This window comes from Oncorhynchus tshawytscha, linkage group LG11, assembly GCF_018296145.1.
Source record: "Oncorhynchus tshawytscha isolate Ot180627B linkage group LG11, Otsh_v2.0, whole genome shotgun sequence".
In the NCBI taxonomy this organism is placed as follows: Eukaryota; Metazoa; Chordata; class Actinopteri; order Salmoniformes; family Salmonidae; genus Oncorhynchus; species Oncorhynchus tshawytscha.
In genome coordinates, this window is record NC_056439.1 from 11,656,684 (window position 1) to 11,679,946 (window position 23,263).

General features: G+C 43.0%; 1 protein-coding gene across 4 annotated transcripts; it reads right to left on the reverse strand.

The window, feature by feature from the left end:
* Positions 1-886: 886 nt before the first annotated feature.
* On the reverse strand, positions 887-22,158 carry LOC112234418 (sodium/hydrogen exchanger 9B2). Of its 4 annotated transcripts, none has more exons than XM_024402537.2 (14): positions 21,643-21,988; positions 21,341-21,420; positions 15,679-15,934; positions 13,703-13,901; positions 12,972-13,142; positions 11,055-11,197; positions 10,049-10,176; positions 6,828-7,003; positions 6,203-6,309; positions 5,534-5,683; positions 4,975-5,083; positions 4,676-4,812; positions 4,153-4,336; positions 887-1,913 (listed from the first exon to the last, which is right to left on the reverse strand). In XM_024402537.2, the coding sequence occupies exons 3-14, from the start codon at positions 15,766-15,768 to the stop codon at positions 1,855-1,857; spliced, it is 1,653 nt and encodes a 550-aa protein (XP_024258305.1). In that variant the 5' UTR covers positions 15,769-15,934; positions 21,341-21,420; positions 21,643-21,988; the 3' UTR covers positions 887-1,854. The 4 variants fall into 4 exon arrangements, with proteins under 4 accessions (XP_024258305.1, XP_024258304.1, XP_024258308.1 ...); XM_024402536.2 differs by having other exon boundaries at positions 21,341-21,466; XM_024402540.2 differs by lacking the exons at positions 21,341-21,420; positions 21,643-21,988 and adding an exon at positions 22,003-22,158.
* Positions 22,159-23,263: the final 1,105 nt, after the last annotated feature.

A 23,263-nucleotide genomic window follows, 5' to 3' on the forward strand; every position in this document is an offset into this window, starting at 1 on the left:
GCAGACATTTTTTGGTACAGCTCCCCAGATCTGTGCCTCGACACAATCCTGTCTTGGTGCTTCAACCTCATGGCTTAGTTTTTGCTCTGACATGCACTGTCAACTGTCGGACCTTATATAGACAGGTGTGTGCCTTTAAAAATCATGTCCAATCAATTGAATTTACCACAGGTGGACTCAAATCTTGTTGTAGAACATCTCAAGGATGATCAATGGAAACAGGATGCACCTTAGCTCAATTTCAAGCCTCATAGAAAAGGGTCTGAATACTTTCTGAATGCACCCTTCAGAGGGTGAATGGGCAAAGCAAAATATTGAATTGCCTTTGAAAATCGTATGGCACCGGTTTGGGTCAAGAACTGCTAAGCTGATGGGTTTTTTCATGCTGAACAGTTTCTCTGTGTGTCCACCACCCAAAGGACATCCAGCCAACTGTAGGAAGTATTGGAGTCAACATGGGCCAGCATCCCTGTGGAACACTTCGACACCTTGTAGAGTCCATACCCGGACAAATTGAGGCTGTTCTGAGGGCAAAAGGGATGCAACTCAATATTAGGAAGGTGTCCTTAATGTGTTCTTAGTGTCAAAAGACTACCACTTTCGTTAAGGGGCCAGTGTTGACATTTTCTATCAATATCAAATAATTTCCGAGTATAATAGTCCAGTTGAGCTAGACCTACAGCATATACGTAATCTGGAGCAAATGGAATTGTTTTAACAGAAAATGTGCTTTGATCTCAGAAAACACATTTTTTTACAATTTAACAGTTAAAGTTTCAAAAGTTAAAACAGGACTCTTAAATGGTATATATTACAAATTACTACTGAAAAACCTAAAAGGGACCCTTTCAAGAGTCCATACAAACGTAACAAAAGTATCTCTAAATCAACTGCACAATTAACTCTTTATGGAATCAAAATCATAAATACTGAATAATAAAAACACGATAAAATTAATAGAACAAATAAACTGACTGTTTGGCAGTCTTTTCTTAAAAACAGATTTTTACAGTATATTGCTCTGAATGTGACGCTATTATCTGAGCCACACTGATTTTGCATGAAAGACCCCCGTCATAAATATATCTTAGCTAGGGGTCCATATTATTCATGACATTCGGTCACATTTAGTGCACAACATGATTCCAATATTGCTTAAATGGTAACATTCAATAAATAAAATTGTCTTGCCTTCGTCCAGAGTCTAGCTAGCAACAACAGTCCAACGCAAAATATAATATTTTCTTTGAATCAAACTGCACAACAAGCTAGTACAACAACCTCATAAATGCATTACATTCACACAGAATACAACATCAGCAGCTGGTAAATAATTGATGCGTAAGGCCTAAGGACAAAAATAAATGCTGTGAAGGCGTACATACAGTGTATGACTGTATGATAATGAACACACAATATGCCTGATAGTCAATGTCAAAAACATTCAATTCTAGTGGCTCAGCTCATCGAACCACTTTTAAATGATAATAGGGTATCATTTTAATAGTAGCATTACTGAATTTTCAGTATAGTGCATAATGCTTGGATATAGTGGATTGTTGGTTGAGTGGCAGCTGTAGTTCGAGGCCTGGAAACTACCCTCGGGGAGATATAAATAAACGCTGCAGGATGTCACACACACCAAGGACAGACACACAGATGAGACCCCACTGTCCAAAAGGCATTATCCTGGGTGTCACCAGAGTCTGAAATAGGAACCATATTCTCTAAACAGTACAGCACTTTAAAGAGAATAGGGTGCCATTTTAGATGCACGCTTGAAGTGCCCCCATTTCCCTACAATCCATCCATGTAATTTCCTCCTTGGTGAAGTGTACTTCCTGGTTCCCGCCATCAGAGGGTACTCTCGTAGGTGATTGGGGTCTCGGTTATAGTTCCGCTTTGCTCCCGCTCTGCATATCCAAGGAAAAAGGGTAGAAAATAATGATTAAAAAAATTGCCATTGCAGTGTGTGTGCATGCTTGCATGTGTGTGCAAGAGAAACTGAAGTGCCTCCATGTGAGTATAAACTAAATAAGACTATAGGCCAAATAGTCAATATAGAAAATGTCTCAGGGAGTGTACAGTCTGAGACACAGTGATGGGCAGGACACAGTGTAGTCAAAAAGATCTCCCTCCAAACCTGAAGAGCAAAAAAAGCCACCATTGTGTGGTGACAGGGCTGAGACGAAACAAAGACTACCTGAACCCACGATGCAAAATCATTCTCCAATCCACAGCTTCTCTTTATTAGCCTGAGAATGATTTTGCATCGTGGGTGACACTCTGTTTCACCGCTGTCAACAATGTTGAAACATTCCATATCGGTTTGGATTCCAGGCTTTTTTAAATAAAGATAATCTCAGTCATAAAGGTACACTGCTTTTCATGAACACACTTCCTTCCCTATACTGTGTGGACAAAGTTGTGACAAGCTGGTTTTAAAAAAAAGCACAATTGAGTATAATAGGAGTGGAGGTTAAAACCCATAATGGGGTGTCACCGTTTACAGTGCCCTGCAAAAGTATTCACACCCCCCTTCGCGTTTTTCCTATTTTGTTGCATGACAACTTGTAATTTAAATGGATTTTTATTTGGACGTCATATAAATGGACATACACAAAATAGTCCAAATTGGTGAAGTGAAATGATTTCCCCCCCCCCAAAAGATTCTTAAAATTAAAAATAAATTAAAAACAGAAAAGTGCCACGTGTATTCACCCACTTTGCTATGAAGCTCGTAAATAAGATCTGGTACAACCAATTACCTTCAGATGTCACTTAATTAGTTAGATTGCACACATGGACTTTATTTAAATATCACAAAGTTGTGGAGAAGTACAGATCAGGGTTGGGTTATAAAAAAAAGATCAGAAACTTTGAACATCCCACGAAGCACCATTAAATCCATTATTCAAAAATTGTAAGAATATGGCACCACAACAAACCTGCCAAGAGCGGGCTGCCCACCAAAACTCACAGACCAGGCAAGGGGGGCATTAATCAGAGAAAACAAAGAGACCAAGGATAACCCTGAATGAGCTGCAAAGCTCCACAGCGGAGATTTAAGTATCTGTCCATAGGACCACTAAACCGTACACTCCACAGAGCTGGGCTTTACGGAGAGTGTCCAAGCAAACATGTTTGGTGTTCACCAAAAGGCATGTGGGAGACTCCCCAAACATATGGAAGAAGGTACTCTGGTCAGATGACTAAAATTGAGCTTTTTGCCCATCAAGGAAAACGCTATGTCTAGCACAAACCCAACACCTCATCACCCTGAGAACACATCCCCACAGTGAAACATGCTGGTGGCGGCTGCATCATGCTGTGGGGATGTTTTTCCATCAGCAGGGACTGGGAAACTGGTCAGAATTGAAGGATGGTGCTAAATACAGGGACATTTTTGAGGGAAACCTGTTTCAGTCTTCCAGAGATTTGAGACTGGGATGGATGTTCACATTCCAGCAGGACAATGACCCTAAGCATACTGCTAAAGCAACACTTGAGTGGTTTAGGGGAAACAATTAAATGTCTTGGAATGGCCTAGGTCAAAGCCCAGACCTCAATCCAAATGAGAATCTGCGGTATGACTTAAAGATTGCTGTACACCAGCGGAACCCATCCAACTTGAAGGAGCTGGAGCGGTTTTGACTTGAAGAACGGGCAAAAATCCCAGTGGCTAAATGTGCCAAGCTTATAGAGACATACCCCCAAGAGACTTGCGGCTGTAATTGCAGCAAAAGCTGTCTCTACAAAGTATTGACTTTGGGGGGTGAATAGTTATGCATGCTAAAGTTCAGTTTTTTTTGGTCTAATTTCTTGTTTTTCACAATAAAAATATTTTGCAACTTCAAAGTGGTAGGCATGTTGTGTAAATCAAATGATACAAACCCCCTAAAAATCTATTTTAATTCCAGGTTGCAAGGCAACAAAATAGGAAAAATGCCAAGTGGGGTGAATACTTTCGCAAGCCACTGTACATCATGTGGGGATAACAGCTGTCACTCAAGCTAGGTTAGTAGTAGGTGTGGGTTTTTGTGTGTTTCTATTTTAAAAGCGATGGTGTGGCAGTCCTTACTGTTGCTGTGAGCTTCTGTCTGTGCATTTATGCAGACAGTGTGTTTGCACATTCTGTGTGTGCGTCCTCACCCCAGGCAGCGTTCTTTGGTTTCTGCAGCAGGCGAGGTCCTGTGAGTCCTATGACCAGGGCCCCTATGGGGGCTGTGAGCAAGATGGAGAGCACGGCCACTGTCAGCACGTCCATGCCATACTTCTCCAGCTCCTTATCCTCCTTGGTGCGGGCCATGTCCAGCGCTGTGGAGCCGATGGCCGCCTGGGGAGAGAAGAAACATTGTGAGAGCTGGAACTCTGTCATAAAGTTAAAATAACGCAGACATATGTAATAATAGGTGTTGCAAGTCACGCAATCACTAGTTAGAATATTCAAATGTTATGGTTATTTTGCGTGTTAAGCCTTTTTTGCGTGAAGCAAATTTCATCCTTTGATCCTGTTTTGTATGCTTATTGGATACAGTGAAATGGAGAGAATGTTGAAAGAGCAGTAAGCTGGATTCGAGCCCATGCTGGCAGAGGTAGTACATCGTACATGTGCTCCAGAGGCAGGGGTTTAGACCACTCCAGGCCACCGTAGTTTCTATTTAACGTTAAGTACCTGTACAGTGGCTTTGGGTAGCCAGGCCAGAGCGATGAAGAGCTTCTCTTTGAAGTTGAAGCCGGCACACAGCACACAGACAAAGGTGAAGAGAACACGCACCAGCAGACCAATGGCCAGAGAGCCTATGCCCAGGCCTGGTGGGACAGAGAAGTTAAGAGGGGGTTGAATGATAAACACTTTATTCAAGTTAAAGTAGGAAAACACCCCTAATAGATTATCGCCAAAGAGCGGGGTATAAATGTATACGTAGTGTGTGTTCTTACGGACTGTGTGTTTGAGGGTGTTTGTGTTCTCACCGACAGTGTTTTTGTCCAGCTCTGAGATCTGGATCTCGGCCCCGATCAAGCCGAAGAGCAGTGGCTGGAACACCTCCCAGGCAATACCCACTATGTCCTCCACAGGGACCTGCACATACACCGAGTCAGACAGACACACGTTACGGTTTCTGAAAGTACTGACGTTTTCAAATACAATTTGTGAAAGTAGAGCAAATGGAGGGGTGATAAAGTGATAAAAACCACCTACGACACAAACCAGACTACAGAGAGAGTTCAGCAAATGCCAAGACTTCACAACTGTGTTACTCTACTGGAGAATCTGCCTCCCATAGAGACAATACAAGATGTGACTGACTATATTTGGGATTAGGCCTCTATCCTGATTGGAAGGGTCCCACTGTGTGTTAAGACAGCAGTTTGTGCTGCACTGGAACATCCAATGCTTTAGTTGAGTCCACTGTGTTGGAGGTAAGGGCTCGGGGGGCATTTGGGTGAGAGTGTAAGTGCCTAGCTAGAAGATGCAGGGTACGGCGTGTTGAGTGAGTGGGATGGGGTTGTGTGTGTGTGATTGACTGACCTTTGACCTTCTCCAGCCCAGGCTGGCCAGGAAGGCGAGGACCAGGGTGCAGAGGCCCCCCGAGCCGGGGAAGCCGGCCACGTTGCTGCCGAACACGGCAAACACCGACAGGCCCAGTAGCAGGAATGAGCGCTTCATCACTACGTTGTCCTACAGTAGAAAGAGTGAGAGAGAAGGAAGGATGTATTACTAAAGGTTTTCCAAACAAGGACTATGTCCCTGGAGTCACATTACTGAGAAAGGCAAACGCTACTGAGAAAACTGAGCTCCATTATAGGTCAACTCCACAGTCCAGTTTCCTCTCTATTACACTCCACACTACCCTTTCACACCTGGACAAAAAGGAACACCTATGCGAGAACGCTATTCAGTGACTACAGCTCAGAGTTCAACACCATAGTGCCCTCAAAGCTCATCAGTAAGCTAAGGACTCGGACTAAACACCTCACTCTGCAACTGTATCCTGGACTTCCTGTCGGGCCGCCCCCCAGGTGGTAAAGGTAGGTAACAACATATCTGCCATGCTGATCCTCAACACGGGTGCCCCTCAGGGGTGCGTGCTCAGTCCCATTACAGCATTTCACAGTAAGGTCTACACCTGCTGTATTTGGCGCATGTGACAAATAACATTTGATTTGAAAGCAGAGTCCTTTCAATGGTGATTCGTACCTGGTCTTTGCTGGGAAAGTAACGCAACAGAAATCCCAGCAGGACCCCAGCTACCATTCCCCCTCCCACCTCCAGTATACCTCTCAGCAGGTTGTACCACATGGAGCCTGCAGAGAGAGACACAGCACAACAAAACATATGAAATTAATATCAAAACAGGTGGGATTGTCCCAAATGGCACCCTGTTACTTTTGACCAGAGACCTATATGGGCCCTGGTCAAAGTAGTTCAATATATAGGGAATGCGATGCCATTTAGGACACAGATTCCAGCAGGAAGTCAATAATAAAAAGCATGCAATACAGAGGAAGACACAGTAATAGCAGAACACATGCAGTTTGCTCATACTAATGGTCCCGTGGCTCAGTTGGTAGAGCATGGCGCTTGCAACAACAGGGTTCGTAGGTTCGATTCCCGAAGTGTGAGGGTGTCATCTATTGGATCCAGGACAGATTGCAGGAAGATTTCTATTAATGCTGCAACAAAAACAGATAAGTTCTATTCTTTTTCTAGTGGTCTCCTCGCATCATTGGCTCAGAGTAGAGGCACAGATCAACAACCTCCCTCCTGATTGGCTTAGAGCAGAAGAACAGATCAACATGCTCCCGACTGATTGGATCCCTACCGGTGGCAAAGGCCATGCCCATGCAGGTGGTGAAGCCGGTGATGGCCAGGATGTCGTCGAAGCTGCCGGCAGCCATGAGGAGGGTAGGGATGCCCTGCTCCAAGCCGTAGCCATCCTTCTGCAGCAGCAGCATGGAGGGAACCACCACGGCCGGGGACACGGCTCCCAGCACAAATCTACAGGAGACGGGAGAGCCAAAGTGAGGGTTAATCATCATATCATATTCATCAGGTTTGTGTTGCCAGGCTGAAGAGTGACTTCAGAAGTAACAACCTGTAAAATGAATACTGATAATAATATTGTCATATGACCATTTAGCAGATAGCCAGTACAAACCGACAGGAGAGGAGACAGAGTTCATCATATAATATGGCCCTGTAGAAGATGCTTTCAAAGGACTGTAAAAGCACATCGAGCAACTGCTGATGTTAAATAAAAAATAATGATTGATTAACCAGTTGGATTTAGGGGGCGCTATTTTAATTTTTGGATGAAAAACGTTCCCATTTTAAACAAGATATTTTGTCACGAAAAGATGATCGACTATGCATATAATTGACAGCTTTGGAAAGAAGACACTGACGTTTCCAAAACTGCAAAGATATTGTCTGTGAGTGCCACAGAACTGATGTTACAGGCGAAACCCAGATAAAAATCCAACCAGGAAGTGCCGCATTTTTTAAAACCGCCTCATGCCAATGACTCCTTATATGGCTGTGAATGAGCTACGAATGAGCTTACGTTTTCCACGTTTTCCCCAAGGTGTTTACAGCATTGTGACGTCTTTTTAGGCATTTCCCTTGAAGGATGGCTATAAGGGACCATATATGGCATGTGGTCACATGGTGTCCCCCGCAGAAAACCTTGCGTAAAATACTGAGGTAGCCATTTTTCCAATCGCTTCTTATGAGAAACCAACTGCCTCGACGGATATATTATCGAATATATTTGTTAAAAACACCTTGAGGATGGATCCTAAACAACGTTTGCCGTGTTTGTCGATATTATGTAGCTAATTTAGAAAAAAGTTTGGCGTTATAGTTGTAGCATTTTTCGGTCGATTTCTCAGCCAAGGATGATGAAGAAACGGGAGCTTTTTCGCCTACAAAAATAATCTTTTTGGGAAAAAAGGAACATTTGCCATCTAACTGGGAGTCTCCTGAGTGAAAGCATCCGAAGTTCTTCAAAGGTAATTATTTAATTTGGTATAGCATAGCATTATGCCATGATAAACTTACACAAATGCTTGTCATAGCGTTGGCTGTAACGCATATTTTGAAAATCTGAGATGACAGTGTTAACAAAAGGCTAAGCTTGTGTTTGAATATATTTATTTCATTTCATTTGCGATTTTCATGAATAGGAAAAGTTTATAGGGGTATTTATGTCCGTTGCGGTATGCTAATGCGTTTGAGGCTATGATTACGCTCCCGGATACGGGTTTGCTCGTCGCAACTGGTTAATATGAAGACCTCACCAACCATGAAGAGACAGGGGAGGGGTTATGGGGGATAATACAATGAGCATAGACAAAGTGTTTAATGATGCAGCTTTACTAATAGGAATTAGTTTGAGATATACACTATACATTCAAAAGTATGTTGACATCCCAGCCACAAACAATGCTGTATAAAATTGAACACACAGCCATGCAATCTCCATAGGGATAACATTGGCAGCAGGATGGCCAAACTGAAGAGCTTTGAACCTTTCAACGTGGCAGTTTGTCAAATTTCTGCCCTGCTAGAGCTGCCCCGGGTAACTGTAAGTGCTGTTATTGTGAAGTGGAAATGTCTAGGAGCAACAACGGCTCAGCCGTGAAGTGGTAGGCCTCACAAGCTCACAGAACAGGACCGCTGAAGCACGTAGTGCGGAAAAATCATCTGTCCTCGGCTGCAACACTCACTACCGAGTTCCAAACGGCCACTGGAAGCAATATCAGCACAAGAACTGTTGGTCGGGAGCTTCATGAAAAGGGTTTCCATGGCCGAGCAGCTGCACACAAGCCTAAGATCACCATGCGCAATACCAAGCGTCGGCTGGAGTGGTGTAAAGCTCGCCGCCATTAGACTCTGTAGCAGTGGAAACCTGTTCTCTGGAGTGATGAATCCGCTTCAGCATCTGGCAGTCCAAAGGACAAATCTGGGTTTGGCGGAAGCCAGGAGAACTCTGCCTGCCCCATTGAATAGTGCCAACTGTATAGTTTGGTGTAGGTGGAATAATGTCTGGGGTTGTTTTTCATGGTTCGGGCCCTTAGTGTCAGTAGGGAAATCTTAACACTATAGCATACAATGACATTCAAGATGATTGTGCTTTCTTGTTTCAGCATGACAATGCCCCGTGCACAAAGCGTGGTCCATACAGAAATGGTTTGTCGAGATCGGTGTGGAAGAACTTGACTAACCTGCAGAGCCCTGACCTCAACACATTCAAACACCTTTGGGACGAATTGGAACGCTGACTGCGAGCCAGGCCTAATCGCCCAACATCAGTGCCCAACCTCACTAATGCTCGTGCCTGAATGGAAGCATGTCCCCGCAGCAATGTTCCAATATCTAGTTGAAAGCCTCCCCAGAAGAGTAGAGGCTGTTATAGCAGCAAAAGGGGGACCAACTCCATATTGATGCCCATGATTTTGGAATGCGATGTTCGACAAGCATACTTTTGGTAATGTAGGAGGGTAGGGTAGTGTATTTAGAGGGATGGATGAATAGAACGATGGATAGATCAGAGTGAGACACCGTATGAGTGGAGAGGACAGGAGAGAGAGTAAGAGGAGAGAGGATGAGAGAAATATAGAAGACAGAGGGCAAGGGGCTAAGAGTCAGAGGATGAAATGAAAATATATAAAGGCTGGGTATCCAATCCTACTCCTGGAGAGCTCCCCTCCTGTAGGTTTTCGCTCCAACCCCAGTTATAAACTAACCTGGTTCACCTTATCAACCAGCTCATTATTAGAATCAGGTGCGTTAGATCAAGGTTGGAGTGAAAACCTACAGGACAGTAGCTCTCCAGGAACAGGGTTGGAGAGCCCTGGTATAAAGTATACTTCAAGTGTTCACGGTGAGTTACAGTAGCTGCCAAATACTCTACACCGGTCTTAATAGAAAGGAAGTGGTGTTAGGTAGCCCTTTAGTTTTACAAATGCATCGGGAGGCTGCAGAATACTAAGTGGAATTTAGACGACTGACCGACAGACCCGAGACAGACAGAGAGTTTACCCTAGGATGAATCCCCAGATCCAGGGCAGGCCCATGAGGAAGTGGGAGGCGATGGCGACGGTGCAGGCCTCGATGATGCAGGGTCCCATTCCCACACGTATACACACCATACTCAGCTTCTTCAGAGCCTGGGAACACACATGTATACAAACACACACACATTAATGGAAAAATCTAAATGTCATTAGTCCACTGTTGATACAATCCCAAGTTAAGAGGAACAATCCACATTTCATTAGCCCCAAATGTTTTGCAGGTCAGCAGTAAAGTTGACATAATGTGGAAAGTGACACTTTGCTTCTTGAAGGTCCTGAAAGCTTGACTGCTAAAATGCAAAACATTTTGGGACTGTAACAAACAGTGGACTAATGAAAAAAATACACACACCGTTTTTGAGTGGATTTCTCCTTTAACACAGGTTATCACAGGAAAACAAATAGAAAAGGACTAAACACTAAAAGCTTTGGCCTATGGAGAGTGTGATCGAAAAATTACATATTTACCTGGTTTGTTTGACAGTTAGCGATTAATACTTTACAAATAGGACATTGCTGTTGTTTAATTATGTATTTCTGTAAAGAGATGGTTTCCACTCTAGCTTCCTGCAGTTAGTCTGGGCGTAAGATCAAGCATTCTATAGACAAAATGTGGTATGTGTGACCCAAGATAGAGATAACCTGAAAGAGCTTAGAACAATGTTGTTGTCATCTTCCTGGCATCTGGGAAACTAAGCCGGGTTGGGGGCAAAACACCATCCTATGTAGATAACCAAGGTGGCTTATGGGAGTTGGAAGCAGTCTGACTAAGCATTTTTAAGTCATATATAAGGTCTCGGTTTTATCATTATCAGTTAGGCTCTTGGCCCAACAACCAAGACTGTTGGGTCAACGGTTTCATTATTGCAACAGTTCATCGATATTGAATAAAGATGATTGTTTGAAGAAATGACAAAGTCTCTCTCACTTTGAATAGAATATTCCACCGAAAGAGTGTTTTATTGACATACCGAGGCATCCAATCCCAGGCCTGCTCGGGCCAGGATGACAGCAAGGGCAATGTTCCTCAGGGAGGCGGACCATCGGTAGTCGATGTACACGGCATCCGTTACCACGGGGATATTACGCAGCAGGAAGCCCGACAATAGCATACCTGTGGAGAATGACAGAACAATGATACTATTATATTATTAAAGTTAATACTTCTATAAGCAACCATGGTGTTATTCTTTGGACTTTCTCTCACAGCAAGAGGGACAAAAAACAATGTCTTGCTGTGTCGTTCTGAAAACAAACGTGTTTTTATAAAAATATATATAAAAAAAGAGCTAAACAGAGGCTAAGATATTATTCCCATCTTCACATTGGTTCAAATGCCAAGAAATACATATTTTACGACATTCTTTGTTCTGATAGTCTGGGAACTGCATATTAAAAAGGTTGAAGATCAATTGGTTTAAGATATCAAAAGGCTTCTAGGCATAGGAGTCTTTTGAGAGTAAAGGAAAAACCTTTCCATGTAGGAATAGCACAAACTGAAGACATGCATACAGTGGAGTCTTTCATTTACTGTATGAAATTGAATTGCCTTTGAAGGTCAGAAAGATCAATATGGTCCTGTGTGGTTCAGTTGGTAAGAGAGTGGCATTAGCCATCAGGGTTGTGGATTTGATTCCACACTGGTGGCATTCAAAACCGTATGCACTCACATCACTGTGCTGTAAACAGCTTTGGATAAAATGCCTGCTTAATAGTGTATTATCAAGAAAGTACAGAACAATTCCATCCCATTTGGGACGCAAGCAATGACTACTGTCTGAGCAGGGAGGAACCAGTTGACAGGCATAAGAATGTGGGACCGACTGTCGGTTAGCCCAAGTTAAGTAAAAAATAAATACCATCAAGGCTGTAACAAAGCTTGAACGAAATGGAATTCCTGCTTTGTTCCGTTTCAATGCTGCGTCCCCAGGCAACGCAGGCCCAAAAAAGTATTCAGCTCAAACAATAAAACGGGGACTTAACTGGGGAAGCAGCATGTCTGGGTTCACAAAGAAAAACAGGGGTTGGAGAGACATTAAATATCAAAGATCTATATCCAACAAACAGGACTTCAATTCTGGACTATGGGAGTGGGCTCTGTCAGACTACGCTAACGATCAACGTTTAGAAATGAAAGACCCAGCACAAACACTTCTTTATTATCTACAATCTCCTTTCTGGACTATTGAAAATGAGGAGTAGGCTGTGAACCGGAACGACAGCCTTCTACCTTCTTGCGGGCTAAATGAGTGGCCACTGTCTTATTATAGGGGTCTGTGCAAACTACAGGACTTTTCATGTGGTTACCTGCATCAAGAGAGACTTTGGTCAAAGCTCAACCAAGTCTCTCTTGTTTGTCGAGAAATGAAAATACATGTTTCATTCAATTCCTATCAGTCTAAGTCAACAAGGGTGTTAATTTGGTTAGAAATGGGATAAGGTGTGATATGAACTCACTTCACTGTTTAGGTATGGTAGTAACATGTAGCAGCATCGGCAAAGCCAGATAGAATAATAGGGGGACTGTTTGACCATCCGTGTATAGTAAAGAGTAGTAGTTAGGGGACAAGCAAGTGCATGCAGGCTAAATATAGTGAGTGGGTGTGCTTAATCTGAATGTGTGCTTATTATAGTAAGTAGGTGTATTCTATCTACTATATCAGCAGATATATATTACCAGCAGCCAGGCCGATGGCATGTCTGACTGTTGCTAAGGAGCATGTAGGGCACTCGACACCCTGAAGATGGCATTTCTTCTCATTCTCAACAAGTCAAATGAAGTAGAGGTTACAGAATATAACTTGTATGCTGCACATTCACAGACAAGACAGACCCCATCACCTACAACACACACACAAACACTTACTCTCTCCATTCGCATTACCTACCTAGGAGCGGGGGAAAGGGAGGCAGTTTGGGAAGCCGTATGAGGCCCACCAGTTTGCCCCCGGTGACAGAGCAGATGAAGAGCACGGTGATGCCGAACAGGTTCCCCCCCGGCAGACACTCCTTCTCTGTGATGGACCACACCACGCCAAACAGCACTAATGCAATGAGGACTGGGAGGGAGGAGAGGTCAGAAGTCAGTACGTAGCCAGTATTTTTAGCCTTTTACCTGCCAAATGAAATAATAGATTTCATGTGCTGTACTTGATTTGGTTTGCAAGGTACAATGGTCTCAAAAGTCTACTACTAAGCCTAAATGTTAACTTGTAAATGGCAGTATATCAGGAACAGTGGGTTGTGCTTTAGTCCATCTGTAAACCTACTCCATTTGTGTTATATAAATGCCTCTGAGTACTGTGGCACTGTTCAACAGCGTGTGCTGGATAAAGAGAGGAACACACTGGTTCTACAAACCCCCACCATTTTCCACTCAACCAAGCACAAAATGTGACAAGATGCCAACCCCTGATCCCATAGCAATGTCACCATGGTAACATCTCTACGGTAGCATTAGCCCCCCCCCCGGTGCCCAGAAGTAAATAAAACAGACCAAAATGGCATTATCAGCACATTGAAGCCACTCTAGTGTTAGGCCTATATTGCATCTATATTCTGGTGTCCATAGGCCACTCTAGACAATATTAGAGTGGTCTATATCTATGTTGGTGCCCACCCTTGGTGATGAGGGAGGCCAGGAGGCCTCGGGGCGGGCAGGGGCATGCCCGGCGGAGCCTGCCACAGCAGATGACCGGGGGGTCGGTGTTGGTGCCCGCATCCACCACCGGGTTACGGGGGATAAAGTAGGTCTCCTCCGTGACCTGGGGGGTTGGGCTCCGGCTCACCACCACCTGAATCTGGTTGACACCCAGGAACTACCGGGAGGACGGACGTAGAGGAAAGGGGTCTTAGTTCAATAGGAAAATGTGTCCGTAGCCATACTTTTAAAATGAAACTTTACTACAAAAATGCCATTTCAATACAAGCTTCTGAAAAAGTAACTACTGGATATTTTTATATTATTTCAAAAAGATTCCTATCGTACTCTAACCAGTTAAAAAGGTGCAATATGCAAATATTGCCCCGTCATTTTCTGGTTGCTAAAATTCAAATAGAACGCTTAATTTAAGTTTATGAAACATAACAAGCAATGTATAGTGTAGAGAAACAATGTACCATTCAAACCGTTGTTAAATATATTTTCAATAACCAAAAAGATTTATATTTTCAGCTGGTGTACAAAACCAAAAGATGCAAAAACTCAACTTAACAGAAGCATAGAAATAGTGCACAGAGAACAGATCTTGCTTCCAATTAAAATAACTGATCTATAATTCATATTTCTATGTGAATTTGGACAGGTCGCCCAAAAAACTGCATATTGTAGCATTAACTTCTTGAGCTGAAATCATTGCAATCTCTCAAGAGAGAATGATTTTGGCCAGGAAGTTTTTTTTGGGGTAGCCTAGCCTAACTCTTGAAAGTTGATAAGAATGCTACTGGAGCCAATGCAACTGGCTTTTTTTGCCTCCATTTCTTTGTCACACCTACAGTATGTTAATTAAGTGGTTCTCATTGTTGACAGAGAGGTCACACTAACAAGACACTACTGTGTTCCCAGTGTTAGGTTCTAAATAAACGGAGTAAAAACTCACGGACGACTAGTAAAGCTCAAACCAAGCATATTCACCCACTGCGTTACACAGCAGCGTAAGACAAAAACACACTTACACAAGTACTGGTATTTAAACCTTCTCCGTACACATCTGGACAGCCAATGCATCTCTGTTGCAAGGCAGGATGTTAAGTGATATGGGTAATAAACTGTTCCTTCTCCCTTAATGTGACCTGGCCTCAGCCCCCATTCCTCACTAATCCACAGCTATCCATCCTTATCAGTGACCACAATCATGTGATTGCCTTTCTCTTACTTCGTAACATTCCAAGTCCCTGGCTCATATCCAACCTTAATTGACTCCACCATATACATTCCTCCTACAGATAACCATTCACTTCTGGTGTAGCAAGTATTTCAAATTAAAACCCAACAACTGAAACCAGACTGTGGCCCTTCTCCTTTCCATAGGATACCTGAAGTCTAACAATAACATCCTCTGCACTCCCCTCTCTCCCGGGGGTACCATGAACAAGGACATTTCATGTTTCAAGTTTAGAAGTCAGAACCCATCCCCAGTAAACAATAGTTCTCATGCTTATCCTAAAGAGTAGATCCCGACTTTTACTACAAAGAATGTGCCGCAATGTGAACAGTCAATGTCATGAACAAGGCTTTTGATCCAACTTACAGAAATACCACACTCTGTGGAAAAAGAGGCTGGCAAAAATCATGTGCAAATCTGCTGGTAGGGTACATCGAGGTGTTTCAAATGACCTAACAGAAAGTCAGCAATGATGATTTTACTTTTGTTTTCAAGTAAATATTTGACCCCATAAATACATAGTGCCAAATAAGAGTGCACAGTACACGGCTAATAACACATTTAAACTAATGCCTTCAAAACTGATTCTAGATCAATATGTGTGGAATTGTCTACTATTACGCCAAAGCTTTCGGTCAGCCATTTCAGCATCATTAAATTATGTAAAAGGATATCTATTATCATTTTGGCCAAAGCACTAGATATACTATACCTCTGCATGGTTCGTTACTGAAGAGGCTCCGGGACAGTGTTCTAGGTCCAGCAAGGGAGAAGGTGTAGGCAGCTGGTCGTCCTCCATCATGGCATCTAGTACAGTTCACTTTCTCCTCCTCACTTCTTCTCAAACCTCACAGCAAACCTGTTGAGGGGTTGGGTGGGCCATCGATGCACTGCTGCTCTGCTCTTCTCCTGTTGTATCCTAAGGTCAGACTCTGTCCAGCACTAGCTCCCATTCAGTGAGTCGTCACCTGTTTATCAGTCAAAGGCAGTGACAGTGAGTGTTTGCTTGGTGGAACTGGCCAGAAGCATTTTGAGGCAAACATGGCTGCAGAGATATGAGGTGGAAACCAGCCAAGTGCAGGAGCAATCAAAGGTGAAGGTAAACAGGACTGTAAAACAGTTTCCAATGTGCAGCATTCTGCTACCAGTATGGAATGAGATTGGGAGTATGGGCATCAATGCAGAATTTCCTCTTCTTTAACTTCAGTTATGCGAGTAAAGTCCTACTTGTATAAAAATAAATTGTGACAGCTGTGATGGAAACAGTAAGCTTCGGTACAATTTTATAAATGCCGACAGATCATTTGTTTGTTCAACATGGTGGGATCTTTTTGTGTCTGTAAAATGTATTATGCGCAAAATGGTGGTGGTTACACCTTTATGCACAAATGTTGATACAGTATAATAACCATCACGTATGAGTAAACTTGGAAGTCGTGATGATATGGCGTGTGGTCCTCCCACTACAACTTGGGAAACCATTGTGTTTATTAGGCTACAGATTAAATAAATGAACTTCACAGGGTGGTGACAGTGCACCGTGATGAGCTTGATACCGCTTTCCAATAAATAGGGTCTTATTTCGGTGACATGATGATCGGTGCTAGACAAACAAAAAATATTCCTCGCTCTTCCATAATAATCTCATCATGTAGACAACCTCAATACAGAATTGGTCAGATGAAGCTGTTTTGCTAGCACAGACTGGAATATGTTCCGGGATTCATCCAATGGCATTGAGGAGTATACTACATCAGTCACCGGCTTCCTCAATAAGTGCATCGACGACGTCGTCCCCACAGTGATCGTACGTACATATCCCAACCAAAAGCCATGGATTACAGGTCAAATCTGCACCAAGCTAAAGGCTAGAGTTTCCTCTTTCAAGGAGTGGGACACTGATCCGGATGCTTATAAGAAATCCTGCTATGCCCTCAGACAAACCAAACAGGCAAGCATCAATACAGGACTAAGATTGAATCCTACTACACTGGCTCTGACACTCGTCGGATGTGGCAGGGCTTGATAACTATTACGGACAACAAAAGGGAAACCCAGCCGAGAGCGGCCCAGTGACGCGAGCCTACCAGACGAGCTAAATGCCTTTTATGCTCTCTTTTAGGGAAGAAACACTGAAGCATGCATTGGGACCACCAGCTGTTCCGGAAGACTGTATGATCACGCTCCCCATAGCCGATGTGAGTAAGAACTTTAAACAGGTCAACATTCACAAATGCGTGGGGCCAAACGGATTACCAGGACGTGTACCTAAAGCATGCGCAGACCAACTGGCAAGTGCCATCACTGACATTTTCAACCTCTCCCTGTCTGAGTCTGTAATAACAACATGTTTCAAACAGAACACCATAGTCCCTGTGCCCAAGATAGCGAAGGTAACCCGCCTAAATTATTACCACTCCATAGCACTCACGTCTGTAGCCATAAAGTGCTTTGAAAGGCTGGTCATAGCTCACAACATCATGCCAGAAAGCCTAGACCCACTCCAATTCACATACTGCCCCAACAGATCCACAGACTACGCCATCTCAATCGCACTCCATACTGCCCTCTCTCACCTGGACAAAAGGAACAGCTATGTAAGAACGCTGTTCATTGAACGCTGAGCTGTAGTCTACACCAGTGCCCACAAAGCTCATCACTAAGCTAAGGACCGTGGGACTAAACTCCTCCCTCTGCAACTGGATCCTGGACTTCCTGACAGACGTCCCCAGGTGGTAAGGGTAGGCAACAACACATTCGCCACGCTGATCCTCAACACTGGGGCCCCTCAGGGGTGCGTGCCTAGTCCCCTCCTGTACTCCCTTTTCACCCACGACTGCGTGGCAAAGCACGACTCCAACATCATCATTAAGTTTGCAGACGACAACAGTGATCACCGACAAGACAGCCTATAGGGAGGTCAGACAATAACCTCCCCCTCAATGTGAGAAAGACAATGGAGATGATTGTGGACTATAGGAAAAGGAGGGCCAAACAGGCCCCAAATTAACATTGACTGGACTGAAGTGGAGCAGTGTCGAGTTTCAAGTTCCTTGGAGTCCACATTAGAGGTCGACCGATTAATCGGAATGGCCAACTAATTAGGGCCAATTTCAAGTTTACATAACGGCCAAAAAATACAGATTTCCGATTATTTAAATAAATATATATATATATATATAAAAATTAAATACCTTTATTTAACTAGGCAAGTCAGTTTTAAGAACACATTCTTATTTTCAATGACTGCCTATGAACTGTGGGTTAACTGCCTTGTTCAGGGGTTTCAATCTTGTAACCGCACAGTTAACCAGTCCAACGCTCTAACCATTGCATTCCGAGTAGCCTGCCTGTTACGCGAATGCAGTAGAAGCCAAGGTAAATTGTTAGCTAGCATTAAACTTCTTATAAAAAACAATCAATCATAATCACTAGTTATAACTACTAATCCAGTTTAGCAGGCCATATCAACCAGGTGAAATTGTGTAATTTCTCTTGCGTTCATTGCACGCAGAGTCAGGGTAAACGCAACAGTTTGGGCTGCCTGGCTCATTGCGAACTAATTTGCCAGAATTTTATGTAATTATGACATACATTGAAGGTTGTGCAATGTAACAAGAATATTTAGACTTAGGGATGCCATCCATTAGATAAAATACCGAACGGCTCCGTATTTCACTGAAATAAAACATTTTCTTTTCGAAATGATAGTTTTCGATCATATTAATGACCAAAGGCTCGTATTTCTGTGTGTTCTTATGTTATAATTAAGTTTGATTTGATAGAGCAGTCTGACTGAGCAGCAGCAGACCCGTAATCATTCATCCAAACAGCACTTTCGTGCGTTTTGCCTGCAGCTCTTCGCAAGCACAGCGCTGTTCATGACTTCAAGCCTATCAGCCTAATGGCTTGTGTAACCAATGTGAAATGGCTAGCTAGAAATCGCTAATACTGTTTCAAACGTCACTCGCTTTTAGATTTGGAGTAGTTATTCCCCTTGTGCTGCAAGGGCCGCAGCTTTTGTGGAGCGATGGGTAACGATGCTTCGAGTGTGGCTGTTGTCGATGTGTTCCTGGTTCGAGCCCAGGTAGGGGCGAGCAGGGGGACGGAAGCTATACTGTTACACTGGTAATACTATAGTGCCTATAAGAACATCCAATAGTCAAAGGTATATGAAATACAAATGGTATAGAGACAAATAGTCCTATAAATACTATATTAACTACAACCTAGAACCTCTTACCTTGAAATATTGAAGTCTCATGTTAAAAGGAACCACCAACTTTCATATGTTCTCATGTTCTGAGCAAGGAACTTAAACGTTAGCTTTTTTACATGGCACATATTGCACTTTTACTTCTCCAACACTGTTTTTGTATTATTTAAACCAAATGGAACATGTTTCATTATTTATTTGAGGCTAAATTGATTTTATTGATGTTTTATATTAAGTTAAAATAAGTGTTAATTCAGTATTGTTGTAATTGTTAAACAAAACGGCATTGGCTTTTTGGTCCTCCAATAATCGGTATCGGCGTTGAAAAATCATAATCGGTCGACCTCTAGTCCACATCACCAACAAACTAACATGGTCCAAACACACCACGACAGTTGTGAAGAGAGCACGACACCTTTTCCCCCTCAGGAGACTGAAAAGATTTGGCATGGATCCCCAGCTATTCAAAAAGTTCTACAGCTGCACCATCGAGAGCATCCTGACTGGTTGCATTAACACCTGTTATGGCAACTGCTCAGCATCTGACTGGAAGGCACTACAGAGGGTAGTGCGTACAGCCCAGTACATCACTGGGGACAAGCTTCCTGCCACCCAGGACCTCTATACCAGGCAGTGTCAGAGGAAGGCCCAAAAAATTGTCAAAGACTCCAGCCACCCTAGTCAGACTGTTCTCTCTGCTACTGCACAACAACTGGTACCGGAACGCCAAGTCCAAGACCAAAAGGCTCCTTAACAGCTTCTATCCCGCAGCCAGAAGACTGCTGAACAACTAATGGCCACCCAGACTATTTACATTGAACCCCCCTTTTGTTTTTACACTGCTGCTACTCGCTGTTTATGAAAAGTTTTACCATAGTCACTGTACAACTTACCTCGATTAACCTGTACCCACACACATGGACTTGGTACCGGTAACCCCTGTATTTAGCCTTGTTTCTGTTATGTTAATTTCTTGTGTGCTGACAATGTAAAAATATTTTCGTTCTGCACCTGAACAAAGTAGTAAACCTACTGTTCCTAGGCCGTCATTGTAAATAAGAATTTGTTCTTAACTAAAAAAGAATTCGGTGTTCCAGCACTGTATTTGACCTGCGCATGTGCCAGCACCGGTAGCTCCAGCAAACTTAAAGCATGCATATTAGAAATCGTTTTCACATATACTGTATATGTCCGAATCAAACAGGTTTCGCAAAACTAACATGGTAGCTGTGATAAGCGATTTTCTATATGTATTTCTCCCACGTGGCGCAGCGGTCTAAAGCACTGCATTTCAGTGCTAGAGGCGTCACTACATACCATGGTTCGATTGCAGGCTGTATCACAACAGGCCGTGTTTGTGAGTCCCATAGGGCGGCGCAGAATTGGCCCAGCGTCGTTAGGGTTTGGCCGGGGTAGACCGCTGCGCCACTCGGGAGCCCCTAAACTTTTCTTAGCTGACTAGCCTAGTTAAATAAAGGTTAAATAAATTAAAAAGTCCCCCGTGATTTCAGATGTGTCGATGTAAACTGGATAATAAGGGAAGCCATTCTTGCAAAAGCATGTCAACGTTTTAAAATAACTATTATCTGTCCATCCACAATAATCGTATGGTTGTGTGCATGTAACCGTGGTTAAGTCTCGCACGTCAAAGCTGCAAAGTTTGAAAAACACATTATTGCAAACCAGCCATTAGGCTACTGAAAATGATAACCAACATGACCCGCAACGTTGTTGATGCCAGTAAACTACGTTGACCGACGTTAGCTAATCCAATTTTGAAAAGGCCAACACTAATCAATGCTAGGTTTAGCTCGACACCATATGGCACATTTTGGAACCTAGCTACTTTAGCACGCTAACATTAATCGCAAACCTGTGGCATATGGTCTCACGCCTTAGCAACAAGCTAGCCAGTTGGCTTCATTATCGGATCTTTACATTTCACATTATTCACATCGACGGTCTTTAAAAAAAATTGATATATTCCTGTAGAATGTTAAAACATAGCTACCCAACACCGTGCCTAGCTATTATTCCGCCACAGCTGAACCGATTTACCGCGCGTAAACTTTCAGAAAAATAACTACAACTGACTTACTGTACACATTTTTATAAAATCACACCAATAAAGTAGTCACGACATTTGACTGTCACTCACCTCAAAACCGCAATAACTGCCATGCCCATGTATGAACTGTTCGTGTACCTGCTGGCTAGAAGGATGAGTGATGTCCACTCCTGCACGGAGTACGTGATTATGATGGGCAGGAGGGATGACAAGACCCTGGTCAATTGTCCAGCGTCATCAGGGTTTGATGGTGATTGTAAATAAGAATGTGTTCTTAAAAAACTGACTTGCCTAGTTTAAAAAAATAAACATTTTAATGTTCCCTTTTGAATTCCAAAAATATTTAGATGAACCTAACACCAAAGCTCGTAAAACTGCTGTATTATACTTACGTCACTGTTACCTCCCAGCTTTTTCGCCGGTTGACGGACGTTAGTTGGCTGGCTAGGGAAAGAAATTAATCTCGGATCTAATTCGCTAGTTTTAGTGCTTAATTAACTACTTCCACTCTTTGCCGATCCTGTGCAGACAACCCTACCAAATGGCCATATGGCTACATCTACTTGGTTGAATCTCCAGGTTTACACCAGGTACTACACGTAGCTAGTTAGAAACACACAAGTGTTAGCAAGCGATTTTACAGTGAATGAAGTTCTTCGAACACAGAAATGAATCGAGTAACGTTAATAACCGGGAGTCCACAGCTTTCTAACTTTACGGTGTATAGTATGAAACCATGAGGTTCATCTAACCTGGTCCTTGGCCAGTTGATGAAACTTAATGTGGTGGTTTTCTCCTGATATAGTTCTAAAAAAACTCTACTCAACAACTTTTCAGCATTTTTTAGCTATAAAAACTGTGTTCGTTAGGCTATCTGAATAAATGCCACGTTCACGTGCAGATCGGGACGAGGCAACTCGGACATATTCTTCTTCTGTGAATTTTATGACAAACTACAACCCAAAAAGGTGTATTGCCGCCACCAACTGGAAGTTAAAAAAATCCACTATGATTTCTATCTTCCTGGACCCTCTCTCCACCTTGGCAGTGCATTAATTACCATAGCAATAAAGGCCACAAAGTCCACCTTCTTAACCTTTAAAATGTCAGGATCTTGCTGGTGAAAGGCAACCCCTGCAACCTGCAGTGTAGGCCTATCCACCACCATGGACTCTTCTGGTGCACCATTCAACCCCTCCACCCTTTTCACAGCTGCTGTATATGAAATGCTCTGTACAACCCTGACTTTGGCCACCTCATTCTCTTTCACCCTTGTGGGGCGTTCGAAAGACTTGGCTTCATGGTTCTCACCGCAATTGCAACATGTCACATATTAATCACTTTTATAACACAAAATATGATATTTTCCACAACTTGGACATCTCGGCTTCTCCCTTCTGCAAATACTTGACACATGACCAAAAGCTTTACAATGATCACATTGCGTGTGTCTTGGGATAAATGCTCTGACTCTGTAGTTAATATACTCTAACTGCACTTGAGTAGGGAGAGACTCCATATCAAAAACAAAAGAACAGCTAGACTTCACTTTTTAACACACGATTCATCCTGTTCCGAAAAGACGCACACAACACTTCAAACGTATCAGGTTGGTTAAGACACAACGCGCATTCCTTCTGATCCGCAGAAGCACAGAAAATCAAAACAAGCCCGCTTCTCGTCATCCTTACCGCCTTCACTTTACCCAGCACTTTCTCCACCAGTTTGGATAACTCAAATGGTTTCTTCCAGATTGGTACTCTGCTCAGCTGCTCCTCATTAACAAACCATACTCCTACTAGATACGAAGGGTCATTCTCATCACTGTACACTATTTTGCTCAGTTTTCCATTATTTTGGACAATACTCCAATTCTCCTTGATTCTACCACCATTGTATTCAGAATCCACTTCTGCCATCTTTCGTCCAAAAACATCCATTTGAATCTGCTCTTTGACTGATAATCGTGATGTACACTACAGTTCAAAAGTTTGGGGTCACTTAGAAATGTCC

Excerpts from the sequence above, each read along its gene's own strand:
- LOC112234418 (XM_024402540.2), bottom strand. The coding sequence starts at position 15,768 with ATGATGGAGGACGACCAGCTGCCTACACCTTCTCCCTTGCTGGACCTA. Across the intron at positions 13,143-13,702 it reads GGCCTCCCTCATCACCAAGG|TCCTCATTGCATTAGTGCTG; the intron begins GTGGGCACCAAC and ends CCTCCCTCCCAG. Across the intron at positions 5,684-6,202 it reads ACTTTCCCAGCAAAGACCAG|GACAACGTAGTGATGAAGCG; the intron begins GTACGAATCACC and ends TTTCTACTGTAG.